This window comes from Cricetulus griseus, chromosome 5, assembly GCF_003668045.3.
Source record: "Cricetulus griseus strain 17A/GY chromosome 5, alternate assembly CriGri-PICRH-1.0, whole genome shotgun sequence".
NCBI lineage: Eukaryota > Metazoa > Chordata > Mammalia > Rodentia > Cricetidae > Cricetulus > Cricetulus griseus.
The window spans coordinates 38,136,841-38,151,430 of NC_048598.1; the positions used below are offsets into that span (position 1 = coordinate 38,136,841).

Sequence of the window (14,590 nt, forward strand, 5' to 3'; positions counted from 1 at the left end):
CATAAAATGAAATGATTCTTCTTCTTCACTAATAGTATATAAATTATTTTTAAAACACATACAGAACCGGCTGTATTGTTAGCTTATATCTTTAATCCCAGTCAGAGCTATAGTATTTGATATTGTCTCAAAAAAAATTAAGAATGCACAGGACCAGGAGAAATGACTCATAGATTAAGGGGACTGATCGCTCTATCTGAGGACCTGGGTTCAAGTCCCAGCACTCACCTGGTAGTTAACAACCATCTGCACCTTCAGTTTCAGAATACCTTCTGACTTCCTTGGGTACCAGGCATACGTGTGATGCACATACACACATATGCAGACAAAACATTCATACAAATAAATTAATAAATTAGTTTTTAAAAAGTTTTTTAAGTGCACACCACATGGGTTTGTTTTATAAATTAAATGTTAAAAAGCTGGGATGGGGGCTGGAGAGATGGCTCAGTGGTTAAGAGCACTGCCTGCTCTTCCAAAGGTCCTGAGTTCAATTCCCAGCAAACACATGGGGGCTCACAACCATCTGTGGTGAAATCTGGTGCCCTCTTCTGGCCTGCAGACATACTGTGTACATAATAAATAAATAAATCTTAAAAAAAAAAAAAAACTGGGATGTGCAGGCAAAGAAAGCACTTGACAGAGTGCTTGATTATTGGTTATAATCTCTCAAGCCCCACACATACAAAGAACTACAATGCAGTCAAAAGCACTTTGCAAACTAGAAGGACACCTGGACACATTTTCCCTACATAAAATAGCAAGCATCAGCCATGGCCCTTCATGGAAAATTGAGATCTAGTCACATCACCAAGAGAGCTGGGAGCTTGTTTACAGCTGTGTTCTTGATTTCTGAGCAAAGAGCCTGGCATTACAAACACGTGAAGAGCCAGGCATGGGTGGGGAATGTAGCTCCATCAGTGCGCAGACCTTAGCATGCATGAGGCCCTGGATTTGACTCCAGCCACAGTGATACACACCTGGAATCCCAATATTAGGGAGGTGGAGGCAGGAGATAAGGAGTTTAAATGAATCCTAGACAGAGTTTGAGGTCCAATTGGGCTTCAGGAGACTAAGAAAAGACTTGATCCAGAAAGTAGAGATGTAGGGGTGTTTTGATTAAAAATTCTTGTTTCCCTTTCAAAGGTCTTTCAATTGTTCTCCAGAACAGGGCAGAAAGCCTCCTGTCTGTGTTTACAGCTAACGCATTGTTTCTTTTTTTTTTTTTTTAATTTTATATTTGTGGCTGAATGTATGCAGGAGGCATTGGATCCCCTAGAACTGAAATTAACAGCCAGTTGTGAGACACCATAAGAGTGCTGGAGAGTGAAACTGGGTGTGCCTGCTGAGGATTGAACCCTGGTCCTCTGCAAGAGCAATAGGCCCTTTTAATCACTGAGCCATCTCTCCAGTCCATAATTGTTTTTTATTTTGTTTTGTTTTGTGTTTGTTTTGTGTTTGTTTTTTCAGACAGGGTTTGAAACCAGAGGACTGGTTGCCCTGTCTGTATAGTCTTGGCTTTCCTGGAACTTGCAGACCAGGCCACTTCGGCGTCAAACTCAGAGGTCTGCCTGCCTCTGTCTCCCAGTGCAGGGATTAAAAGTGTGCGCAACCACCAGCCTACAATCTACAATTAAAACCCTCTCACTTCTCTTTTTTTCTATGAGAGAGTGCCAGGTTGGGGCAGCAGCATCAGCCTGGAGAGAGTCTTGTACCGGCTGGGCAGCCGCGATGCTTCACATGCTTGGGACACAACGTCTCAAATGTCACATCCAATGCCACCAAGGCCCGTTTCTTGCAGTTCCTGGGCAGAAAGAACTCCAGAACTCTAGGAGCAATACGGTAAGTGCTCACGAGGTGCAGGCACAGGCCACACCCAGGAAGGAGCAACTAGGGCACAGTCTTAGGATTCAAGCCCTTGGAACAGCGTCCCCGGGGCCAGACGTGGAACTACAACCCCCAGGCTCCCCTCGCGGCCGCACGTGGTCCCTCAGCCCTTGAAATAAAAGCGCAACGGCGCTGTTCAGTGGAGACAGTGTCCCTGGTGCACTGGACCGGCAGGGTGAGCGCGACGCCGACAGGAGGAGCAAAGGCAGGTATGCTGGACAGGGGAGCGCAGGGACTGTGAGGGTGACCCTACCGCTTGGGGCCAGTGACATTGGGGACTCTGCAGATCCGAGTAGCCCGGCCTCCAGGAACCCTTGTCTGAATCGGTCATTTAGTCTTTGAACAGAAAGGGATTTAGCCATTGACTCTAATACACCCATCTCTTGTTTTAGGAGAGGTTGCTTTTTTTTTGGGGGGGGGGGAGCTTCTTCTGTGTTTTTCAATATCCGAATTTCTAGTTCGCCAAGTACTTCTCAAGACATTCTCCTTGTTCAGAGCTACATCAAATCCCCCGGCCCCATTTTAAACTTTGAGGTTTTAAAAAGAACTTTGGCTTCTCTGCTCTGGTGTTCCTACGTGTGGGTGCAGGTGTGAGGTTTCCAGGGAACTACTCCCTCTCCAGCGTTTCTACAAGAACGTTCCAAATTCACTTTAAGTCATGGGTGTGAGAACATTGTGATCATTTGCTCTTAATTTAAATTATAAAGGATTTCAGAGCATAACACTCCCAAGGCGATCTTAAAATTTGTATTTTAAAAATATTGATTATTCACTGTGAAAGCTTGTCGTTTTTGTTTTGTTGGGATTTTTGAGGGGTGAGGGGATCACTTGAGACAGGGTCTCTCTATATAGTCCTGGTTGTCATAGAACTTTCTATGTAGACTAGGCTGGCTTTGAACTCATAGAGTTCTGCTTGCCTCTGCTTCCTGAGTGCTGAGTGTTGAGATAATGGCACCTACAACTACACCAGGCTTGTGTCTTGTTTTCTCAAGCTGGCCTCAGACTGATTGGTCCTCCTGCCTCCAGGTGACTTGCAGTCTTGGACAGGAATAAACCTATATCTTGCTTATAACTCTGAGGTTGTTGTGTTTTGTTTTTGTTCATTGAGAGACAGGGTTTCTCTGTGTAGCCCTGGCTATCCTGGAACTTGTTTTATTGACCAGGCTGGCCTCAAATCAGAGATCTACCTGCCTCTGCCTCTGCCTCCTGAGTACTAGGACTAAAAGCATGCACCACCATGTCCAGCTTCTGTAAGGGTTTTAATGAAAAACAACTCTTCAGGGGAAATTCTGAAGATAAATAATTTTCAGTTTGGAGGATCAAGAATATTTTTTTTCCTTCACAAGGTCTCTACATAAGCCCTGGCTGTCCTGGAACTCACAGATCTTCCTGCCTCTGTCTCCCAAGTGTTGGGATCAAAGGTGTGTGCCACTATGCCTGGCTGAATCCTCTGATTTTTTTTGTTTTGTTTTGTTTTGATTTTATGTTCTTGAAACCGTATCTTACATAACCCAGCTGGTTTCCACTCACTATGCAGCAACAGATGGATTTGAACTCCTGACCTCTTATCTCCACCTCCCAGGTGCTGGTCCTCAGTTGCACAGCAATTCCTTGATTCTTAAAGTGAGTTTAAAAATAGTATGATGCTGAAAGGATTGAAGTGACAGATGCTGTGTAGCAAAGAGAAGCCAGAGAGAAAGGCAGGCGGCAGCCACAGGAATGGGTTCTCGCAGTAGAGCTGGTACACTGCAGGCATGAAGAAACCTTCCAGGCAGGCCAGGAAGTTGACATCTTCTGAATAGGACAGAGACAAGATTAGAAATGTGGGTGTTCTGGGGGTTTCACAGAGATTCCCAGCCCTCATTCTCTTCCCCCAGAGTCCCTACATTTTTAACTACTCAAACTGCACCTAAGTGGTTATTAATTTAATAGCTCTCAAAGACACATAAGACTGCCAATCAGAACTTAAAGAATGTTGTCATTAAATATGAACCAAGTGCAGCCCAAAGCAGAACATGGAAGTCTAGGTAGCCAGAGCAGACCATTTGATCTGGGACACTTAATGATGACCGGCTCAGGCACTTGGCTTTCTTATCTTTTTAACGTTCTTGCCCCATGAAGGTCCTCTTGGACCCGGGTCAACGACCACTGATCCAGATAAAAGGTAGCATGGGGTAAGTCATGAGAACAGCAGGAGAGGGGAAGGAAATCCAGGTAAGAAGATAGCAGTTTAAATGACTCAGGACCTCAATAAACCAAAGTGCTGAGTGTTGGGGAGGATTCACTATTCTATCACAGGTAACTGTCCCTTCTGGACAGCACTTCATGGAAAACACCAAGCCTGTGCTTCTATGGCCATATGCCTGGCACAGTCATCAAGCACATTGTATCAATTCATTTATTTGACTCTATGAAATATGGTTACTATTATCCCCGTTACAGAGGGATAAAGAGGTATGGAGAGATAAATGGTAGAGCCAAGATGCAGGCCGGTGAAGTCTGACTCCAGAGCTACCCTCTATCTTCTCTCTTGTAAGGAAAGGGGAGAACTTGAGAGACTAAGATGGCCGGTTCACTCAGGGTATCTTGAGTTAAGATCACCATAGGCGTGCTAGAAGGAGCTATGCAGCAGGCATTGTGATTTGCCGCCTAGATCTTTCCCAGGATACTCATTTCCACTGTTGGGTCTGCATTGGTATGGAGAGGTTCACTCTGCCTGATGGAAAGGTCCATCAGTTCCAGCTGACTGAATGAAAGGAGGCTGCCCATTCCAACAGTGAGTGCCTGTCAGGGAAATCACCATCAGGTGCAATCTGAAAAGCTCGTTCAGTCTCCCACATAGTCATCATGCATGAATTGAAAACCAGGTGTTAACTGGGGCGTAGCTTAATTGGTTAAGTGTCTACCATGCACAAAAACCTGAGTTCCATCCTGAACCACAAAAATAATAATAATAATATTAAGTGTGGTGGCACATGCTTGTAATGCACAGTTTACAAGAAGAGATTGGGTATGGTGACACACACCAGTAATCCCAGAGAGACAGGAAGAGTGGGAATTCAAGATCACCCTTGACTACATAGAGAATTGGTGGCCAGCATGGCTTAAAAACAAACAAACAAACAACAACAACAACAAAAAAGCAAAGGTTCAGCAGCTCGATGCCAAGCCTGACAACCAGAGTTCAATTCCCAGACTCCACATAGAGAAAAGAAAGAACTGATTCCCATGAGTTATCTTCTGACCTCCATACATGTGCTGTGGTATGTGTGTGTGCATACACCTAGACACATACACAATAAATAAATGTTAAAAAGAGACCAAAAATAAACCGGGCAATTAGTGGCACACACCTTTAATCCCAGCACTCAGGAGGCAGAGGCAAGCGGATCTTTGTGAGTTCAAGACCAGCCTGGTCTACAAGAGCTAGTCCAGAACAGCCTCCAAAGCCACAGAGAAACCCTGTCTTGAAAAAACAAAAACAAACAAACAAAAACAAAAACCCAGAAACCTTGTTTTGGTGGGATTCCCCTTAAGGTGGAGGAGAGACTGCCTTCTTTCTGACTATATTCAGTTTAAGTAATAGCAATTCCTCTTGTGTTTGAAGCCCCAGAATGAAGTTGCAGCTCTGGTTCTGGGTCTGCTGATTTTACCCCTACTCTTTTGTTTTGTTTTGTTTTGTTTTTCGAGACAGGCTTTCTCTGTGTAGCTTTGGAGCCTATCCTGGCACTCGCTCTGGAGACCAGGCTGGCCTCGAACTCACAGAGATTCGCCTGCCTCTGCCTCCTGAGTGCTGGGATTAAAGGCATGTGCCACCAACGCCCGGCTACCCCTACTCTTGAGGTCTGCAGTTTCCCCAGCTCTCCATGTAGCTAAAATAGAAGGTCTTCCAGATAGTGTTTTCTCAGGGCCACCCTCTCTTTGTCTTAACATCTCCCCACCAATGTAAGTCAGCTCTAAATTTTTACATTCTTCTACTTTCTCTGGGAGTTTCTATGTTGTAAGCGTATTTTACAATACTAACTTGGGATTGAACTTTGGCCTAGGAGTTTGGTCATTAATTGACATTCCTTGAAGAAAGAGAGTAATGAAAGTAATGACATTATGTGTTTTCCAGACCTTCCAGCAGCTCAATGGCCTTCCCTAAGAAGAAACTCCAGGGTCTTGTTGCTGCCACCATCACTCCAATGACTGAGAATGGGTAACTATCACATCTGTTGGGGGAAGGGGGCAGAGAGGGACCTGTTCCCATCCATGGAAACAGTCAGAAGCCTCAGTAATCACGGCACCTCTGGGGTAGTCTTACCAAATGGTAGCTTCTGTAGTGTGCCTGACCCCCTAAGTCAGAAAAGGGACAGTCACCATCATGGAGAAAAAGGAAGGGAGAAGGAATTCTCCCAGTGCCTTTAGCCCAGATAGGGTCCTTGGAATTAGAGGAGAATCCTATTTTAGCACGACTCCTGTCCTTGAATGGCTGGCAGTGTGGCTCACTGTGACCTCTTGGAACTCACCACAGAAAAGTCAGGGAGGGTCTGGCGTTGGTGGCACATGCCTTTAATCCCAGCACTCAGGAGGCAGAGGCAGGTGGATCTCTGTGAGTTCGAGGCCAGCCTGGTCTACAGAGAGAGTTCCAGGACAGGCTCCAAAGCAATACAGAGAAACCCTGTCTCCAAAAACAAAAACAAAAACAAAAAAACAAAAAACAAACAAAAAGTATGTCGGGGAGGGTGCTAAAAAGATGGGAAAAGATGGCTTAGCCGGGACTGAGTGCAAATCACCAACATCCATGTAAAAGTCAGGTCCATGTCCCCAGTTCTGCAGAGGTAGAGGCAGGAGGATCTGTCCAGGGCTTGCTGACAAGTCGGGCTATCTGAATCACTGAACTTCAGGGTAAGTTCAGATATTGCCCCCAAAAATAACAATAATAAGTTGGAGAGCCATTGAGGAAGGCACATGAAGTCAGCATCCAGCCTTCATCTGTTTGTCTGCACGTACAAACATGTACCCATGTACATGTTTACTGAAAAACACATCCACACCACATTACACACATCCGTCAACACACACACTACACAAAGAAAACAAAGCATGTTCATAGGTGTTATCTTAGTTAGGACATTGCTGTAATGAAACCATGACCAAAAGTAAATTGAGCATGGGCACAGGAGGATTTGGTAGACTTTGCGGAGCCCCCGTTAGGGGCCCTGCCCTGCCTGGGGAGTGGTGGGTGGATGGGGTGAGGGGTAGATTGGGGGTGGAGAAGGAGGGATGGGAGTGGGGGGGGGGAGAGGGAGAAGGGACTTACATGTGGGACAATCTTGTTCCCTAGCTTGAACTAAAAAAAAAAAAGTAAATTGAGGAGGAAGAGGGAAAGAGTTTATTTTGCTTACACTACATATCACCAGTCATTACCAAAGTTAGGGCAGTTAGTGCAGAAACTCAAACAGGGAAAGAGCTGATGCAGAAGCCATGGAGGGATACTGTTTACTGACTTAATTTCCCCTCCTCCCCACAGCAATCAGCAATTATGAAACTGCACTACAGACTTGCCTATACTCAAAGATTTGGGTTTTTTTTTTATTTTTTGGTTTTGATTTATTTTTTTATTTTTTTGGTTTGGTTTGGTTTTTCGAGACAGGGTTTCTCTGGCTGTCCTGGAACTTGCTTGTAGACCAGGCTGGCCTCAAACTCATAGAGATCCACAGCCTTTGCCTCCTAAGTGATGGGATCAAAGGTATGCGCCACCAACACCCAGCTGGTTTTGGTTTTTTTAAGACAGGGTCTCTCGATATAGCCCTAGCTGTCCTGGGACTTACTAAGGCACAGCTTTGTTCTAGGCAATCTATCTGCCTCTGCCTCCCAAGTTCTGGGACTAAACGCAGATGCCATCACCACCCAGCTCAGTACTCCTTAAAAAGCCTTTTTGGCAGGAGTTCTATTCCTGAATTTATAAACCTTTTTAGAACTTCAAATTCTCATTTAAATGTGACTAGGTAGCCACATCATGTTTTCCTTAGCTATTTGGAGCCCATGACTGTCTGAAAAACTCCCATCCTTCCTGGAACTTGACTTGCTGATGTATTATTTAGATCACTCTGTTGGCTAATAATCTTTTTTCCCCTATTACTTCTCCTTTGCCACAACTTCCTGGAAAGACTAAAGTCAGCTGTTTCTCAGTTTCAGCTTCTGGTTGGGTAGATAAGCAAGAGACATGTGACTACAGGAGCAGGCTGGATTTACTTCTGGCTACACAGTGAGATCCTGTCTGTAACACAGCTCAGCACATTCCATTTTATCCTTTCTTTGTTAACCTCTGAAGTGGCTTCGCTGAACAACCTTACTTTTCTTCTGGGACACACTGAGAGCAGCTGTGTGTCCTTCCCTGTTCTGCTGTTATCTGGAAGCACAGACCCAAAGTATTGCAGGTAGCTAACAGGTCTCTGAAAGTTGGGTTGTGCACACCTGAAAACTCACCACTTGGGAGGAAGAGGCAAGAGAATCAGCCACCCTTAACCACTCAGTGACTGCAGGGACAGCCTGAGCTATGTTAAATCCTTTTTCTCTCATCACCTGCTCCATCAAAATACTCTTTTAGAGACTGGAGAGATGGCTCAGTGGTTAAGACACTCGCTGCTCTTCCAGAAGACCTGGGTTCAGGTCCCAGCATCCATATGGTAGCTTACAATCATCTGTCCAGGCATCCAAGGTTTGCACATGGTACACAGACTTACATGCAGGCAAAACACCCATACACATTACATAAACAAATCTAAAAGAAAATTAAAACATCCAAAACCACTCCTATGTGCACAAAGAAGTTTAGAATGCCCAAGAACAAGTGAACATTAACCTATTTAGGCACTGTAAAATCTGCCCTTCTGACATTGTTTCCAAAACATTAGTGTAACGATAGCTCTTTCCACCAGCTGCCTGGGTTCTGCCACAGCTTTAGGGCCCCCAAATAACACACAGAGTCTTATATTAGCTATAATGCTGCTGGCCAATGACTAGGATTTCTTATTTGCTAGCTCAGTTTTAATTATCAACTGTAACTACTAATCTATATATTTTTATAAGGACTTATCTTACAAGGACACCTGCCTTATGCAGCCTCTCTTCCAGGGATCACACGGCAACCCTCTCCCTTTCCTGCATTTCCCAGAATCCTTCTCTCCTAGTCCCATCTAACTTGCTTCCCTATTGGCCAACAGTGCTTTATTTATCAACCAATAAGACCAACATATACACAGAAGGACCTCCCCCATCACATTAGATGGAAAAAAAAGGGCACATGGAAGGTAATACATTCATCCAGGTGATGTGGCATTGTGACAGTGTTTCTAACCCGGTTTGCAACAGAAAACCACAGCCTCTATAATTCCAAGTGACTAAATACAAACTATTGAATACGCACACGCACACGCAACACGCACACACGCAGTAACCTCAGCTGTCCTAGAACTCACAGAGATCCATCTGCCTCTGCCTCCTAAGTGCTGGAATTAAAGGCATGTGCCACCATGCCCAGCCTTTTTTCCTCCTAAAAACTAATAATTTGACTCTCAATATAAAATGATATCCAAGAATAGGGAAATTAGAAGGAAAAAGAAACTAGCTAAATGAATTTTCTTTAAAGTATCTGCCAGTGTTAGGTGGTGGTGGTGCACGCCTTTAATCCCAGCACTCGGGAGGCAGAGGCAGGCGGAGCTCTGTGAGATCGAGGCCAACCTGGTGTACAGAGCAATTTCCAGAACAACAAGAATAGCTAAGGCTACAATCAGACAAGGCTTCTACAGAGGGAAAAAAAAAAAAAAGAGTTTACACCAAGGAGCTGCCTTGCCTTGAAGAGCTGTCATTGGGTTCTCAAGAGAGGGCTCAGTGAAGAGCACTTGCAACCTTACAGAGGGCCCAACACCCACATGTCCTTAACTCCTAACTCCAGTTCCAGGGATCCAGTGCTCTTTCTGGTCTCCTCAGATATTAGGTGCTCACACAGTACACAAACATACATGCAAGTAAAGTATTCACACACCTAAAATTTAAAAATCTAAAAAAAGCAAACAAAAAGCAAAACAAAACAAACGAAAAACTGCCCTTGGGCCAGCAAAATGGCCCAGTGGGTAAAGTGCTTAAATATCCAGGACCCACAGGAAAAACAGGCATGGTAGCATTTGTCTGTAATCCCTGAAGAGCAGATAGAGCCAGAGGAATCCTGGGAAGTTCTGGGCCTAGCTAGCCTGGATTATACAACAACAAGCAAAAGACCCAGTCTCAGCCACGGTACAAGGGAGGGCTGCTAGCTGAGGTTATCCTCTGACCTGCACACTCATGAACATATCCACGCACATGGACACACACAAAAGATAAAAACAAGTTATTCTTCATAGCCTATAAAAGAAAACTTCAGCCATACAATCCCTATGATGCTTGAGTGTCTACAGTCTGCTATTATGCCATTAACAACTTTGTGAGTTTCACAATTAAGACTTTTAAAAGTACCTGCCATACCAGCCCATCTCTATCCTGCAGTCTGGTAATTAAATCTGGCAGATCTTTCTCCTTTCTCCAACTGGAATCTGTTGACTCTTCTCTGCCAAAGTCCTGCTTCTTGCTCTATGGTCCTTAGACCAGTTATTCCAGTACCACACTGGAACTTGACTTGGATGCAGGCCTCAGACCCTACCACATAACACTAGTCAGAACCTGCCTGTGAACAGTGATTCATCAAAACCTGAGATGAACTAGCCTGAACATGAAAGGCAGACTCCCAGAGACAGTGTAGGAAGGCCTGCACAATCTACCTTTCATTTCTGGCATTTCAGTTTGCCTTCCCAAACAACATCACGTCCTTTCTTTCTTCCCAGGCTCTGTACCTTGACTCATTCTGTTTTCTCTACTTTTTCCACTACCACTTTCTCCTTTAACATTTCCGCTTACCCATCAAAACATTTGCAGGAGTGAATGGGAATTTCTTTCCCTTTTCTGAAATACACTGACCATAGGTGGGTGAAGAGCATACAACACTTATTTGCCAGGCCTGGGAATGGCAACCATACAAAACAGACACTTCAAGAGACAACATCGGTTAGGTTTAGGTGCTCTCTTTAACAAGTGGGGGATGGGAGGGCCGCAGGCACTTTTAGAAGGAGAATAAGTGAGCCCAGAGTAAACAGTAGTTTGTAAATGGTTCCCTAGAGAGATTGTCTTGCTGTAGTGACCTTCCCAGTCACCACAGATGATTACCTTCAGGTAAGGTTTCAGGAGGACATAGGACAGCAATTGTCCCTCTGGAGGGACATCTAGGAAGAGAACTTCAAAGTGTTCCACCCTGCACCCGGAAGAAGCAATAGCAGGTCAGAAAGTCCCTGATTCTCAGGATTTTTATTTAGTTCAAAGCTCTCAATGTGCTCAGCACAAGTGTCATTTCCCAAGCCCCAACCCATCCTTGGCAATTCTTCCTCATTTCTCATTTCTTTTAAAAAAAAAAAAAGAAGAAGAAGAAGGCTAGAGTGTGTGGCCACCCTGTGTGGCCACCCTGGTACTCTGTGCATACCTTTTTAAATTGCATCAAATGTATGTTTTATGATGACTTTTTTAAAAAAGATTTTATTTATTTAATATGTTACAACATTCTGCTTCCATGTATATCTGCACACCAGAGGAGGGCACCAGATCTCATAACGGAGCCACCATGTGATTACTGGGAATTGAACTCAGGACCTCTGGAAGAGCAGTCAGTGCTCTTAACCTCTGAGCCATCTCTCCAGCCCGACTGTTTTTTAAATATCTCTGTGGTGCCACACATGCCACAGTACACACATGAAGGTCAGAAGATAACCCTCGGGAATCAGTTCTCTCTTTCCACCATGTAGATCCCAGGGGTTGAACTCAAGTTGTCAGGCTTGGCTTCAAGTGACTTTACACGCTGAGCTATCTTACCAGCCCGTGATAACATTTTGGTTTGTGCCTGCATCTTCCAGCAGGCTTTGAGCTGTTTTCACTCAGGGTGGACAACATACAGGAACCAAACATGTGTCTTACTTATCTTTATGCCTTCAGCATCTAACAGAGTTGACTTGTCATTTTATCAGAGAATATACCGCTGGGGTGGCAAATATCATGGCAGTCAAAGAAGAAAGGAAGGTAGTGTTTGGTTGAACCAGCATTGCAGGCTAGTCATCATGATGGGCATTTTATGCACACAGACCAATTTCATCTTGACAGCTCCACCAGGGACCTGCAGCTCTATTTCATAGCTGGAGAAATTTTAAGAAGTCTCTTTTATATGGGTACAGTTGCTGGGAGCCATGGCACAGGTAACCTTAGACCTGTAAGAGACTTGGGCTGCTTCAGAGAAAATTGCCAGCATTTTAGGAACAGCCCATTGTGCTAAAAAAATAGCTGCCTCCAGAGGCTGGAGAGATGGCTCAGGGGTTAAGAGCACTGACTGTTCTTCCAGAGGTCCTGAGTTCAATTCCCAGAAACCACATGGTGGCTCACAACCATCTGTAATGGGATCTGGTGCCCTCTTCTGGCATGCATTGTATACATGATAAATAAATAAATCTTAAAAAAAAAAAAAAAAATGAACACCTTTAATCCCAGCACTCGGGAGGCAGAGGCAGGTGGATCACTGTGAGGCCAGCCTGATCTCTAGAACAAGTGCCAGGATAGGCTCCAAAGCTACACAGAGAAACCCTGTCTTGAAAAACCAAAAAAATAAAATTAATTAATTAATTAATTAATTAATTAAAAAATGAATAGCTGCCTCCAGCTTCAATCTACCCCTCCTTTCCCCATCACTTCCTGATAAGAGAACCCAGGCTTGCACACCTAGAGGTTAGCAAACAGGCTTACACAAATAGCTAGTTTATAACAGGCTTATAAAAGTAACTATTAGCAAAGAGGCTCTTGGAAGATAGCTGTTAGCAAAGAAGGTCAGGTTATTTTATAACTTTTCTTCCTGTGACCTTTTCACCCCGCTAACAACCTGCTTTATTTACATCTCTCCACTTGCCCACACTGTTATCCTGTCTACCTTCAAGGACTCATGTACCAGGCAAAGACCTCTTTTCCTAACAAGATTCACATACCAGGCAATAACCTCTCCCTGGGGAATCCCCGCCCCAAGTTTCCCGCTTCACCTGCTATATAAGGTCTCTGAGAAAAATAAAATTTTACAGCTTGATCAGAAACCCTGTCTTGCTATTGTTCTCATGTCTCTTGTCCCTATTCATTCCAGGTCCTTTGAGGTTCAGGTTCACGTTGCAGCCCTGCTGGCGCAGCTCTGCTGGCCGGGGCATACAGTAACACATACCTGTAGTCCCAGGCTTCTCAGGAAACTCAGACTACAAATCATTTCAAACCAGGCAACACAGTAAACTGGATGGACAGAGAGGGATGGAGAGAGGGAGGGAAGGAGCAAGGGAGGAGGAGGAGCAACAGAATAGATGGAGGGAGCAGAAGAAGACAAAAATGTCAAGAAAAAAAAAGTTAGTGCTGCCTCCCAGCACTCGAGAGGCAGAGGCAGGCAGGTTTTTACCCCACTCATCCCTCCAAGCCCTGCCCCATGACTTCTTCCCAGCCTCCCTTGGGATTTATCATCCACACATCTGAGCCCCCATGCACTTAATTCTTAACCTAGTCATAGCTTTCAGGTTTTAGTGAATTATATACACAACCTCCTAATGTAATGGTGAAGTTACAAAATATCAAGGGCCTTGAAGGCAAAGTTGATCTCAGTACCCACCTTTATCACCATGTCTTTGTGGTACTCAGAGCACTGGAACAGACAGTGGGCAGTGTTATGATGTCGGGACCCATGCCACAGCAGAAAGAGCCTTCTCATGGCTTTGAAACTCCCTCTAAGCAGCCCTTTTCCCGACTGTAGGCCAAGCTGTTGTCCCTCACATTGTGGGCAGTCACTGTTCTGCAATCTTTGCTTTTAGTATCTTTTTCTTTCATCTCAAAATTTGCTGAATTTCCTTTTCTCTCTTTGTTCCTGTTCCCTTGGCTGAAATTCCCTTTGATGTCTTTTGTCTAGATGCACCAGACTTTTTTTTTTTATTATTGTTTAAGGAATAGAATAAGTAAAGATGAAAAGAATGATAATAAGGCTAAACTCAAATTAGGAGGTCCCAGTCCTGCAATAGCAAAGTGTAAATGACAGCCAACTAACTAGTTCTCAGTGTTCTTGGCAGTGTAACCATGGTTCTGCACAGTAAACCCAGACTCCCTGACACATAGTTCTCCTTTGAATTTTTAGTCTCAGTCATCCATCCTCTCCACCTTAATTTTTCTTTTTTGTTTTGCTTTTGTTTTTTGAGACAGTGTCTGTCTGTGTCGCTCTGGCTGTCTTAGAACTCACTCTGTAGACCAGGCTGGCCTCAACCTCAGAGGTCCACCTACCTCTGCCTCCTGAGTGCTGGGATTAAAGGTGTGTGTCATCAGTACCCTGCATCACCTTAATTCTTCATAGTGGTAGGCCATTTAATGCAGTTTTTGAGCCCATTTGTCACTTTTTACATTAATATGATTTTAAGGAGAAGCACCCTTATCACCTTAAGCATCAGATCTTCACAAGGTCATTTTGCTTCAGACTGAAAATTACAGGTAGCCCACCTGGGAAGTTTTTTAATGCAGATTCCCAGCCAGTTGTTGTAGACCATGCCTGCAAAGTCAGCTGTTCAGAAGCTGAGGCAGG

At 44.4% G+C, this 14,590-nt stretch overlaps 1 protein-coding gene across 1 annotated transcript in view; it reads left to right on the forward strand.

Moving 5' to 3' along the window:
• Nucleotides 1-1,731: 1,731 nt before the first annotated feature.
• Nucleotides 1,732-14,590, forward strand: part of Npl (N-acetylneuraminate pyruvate lyase) — a 40,097-nt gene continuing 27,238 nt past the window's right edge. The window contains 4 exon segments of the mRNA XM_035445823.1: nt 1,732-1,842; nt 1,928-2,062; nt 4,009-4,061; nt 6,005-6,088. Coding sequence (XP_035301714.1) covers nt 1,732-1,842; nt 1,928-2,062; nt 4,009-4,061; nt 6,005-6,088 — 383 coding nt within the window.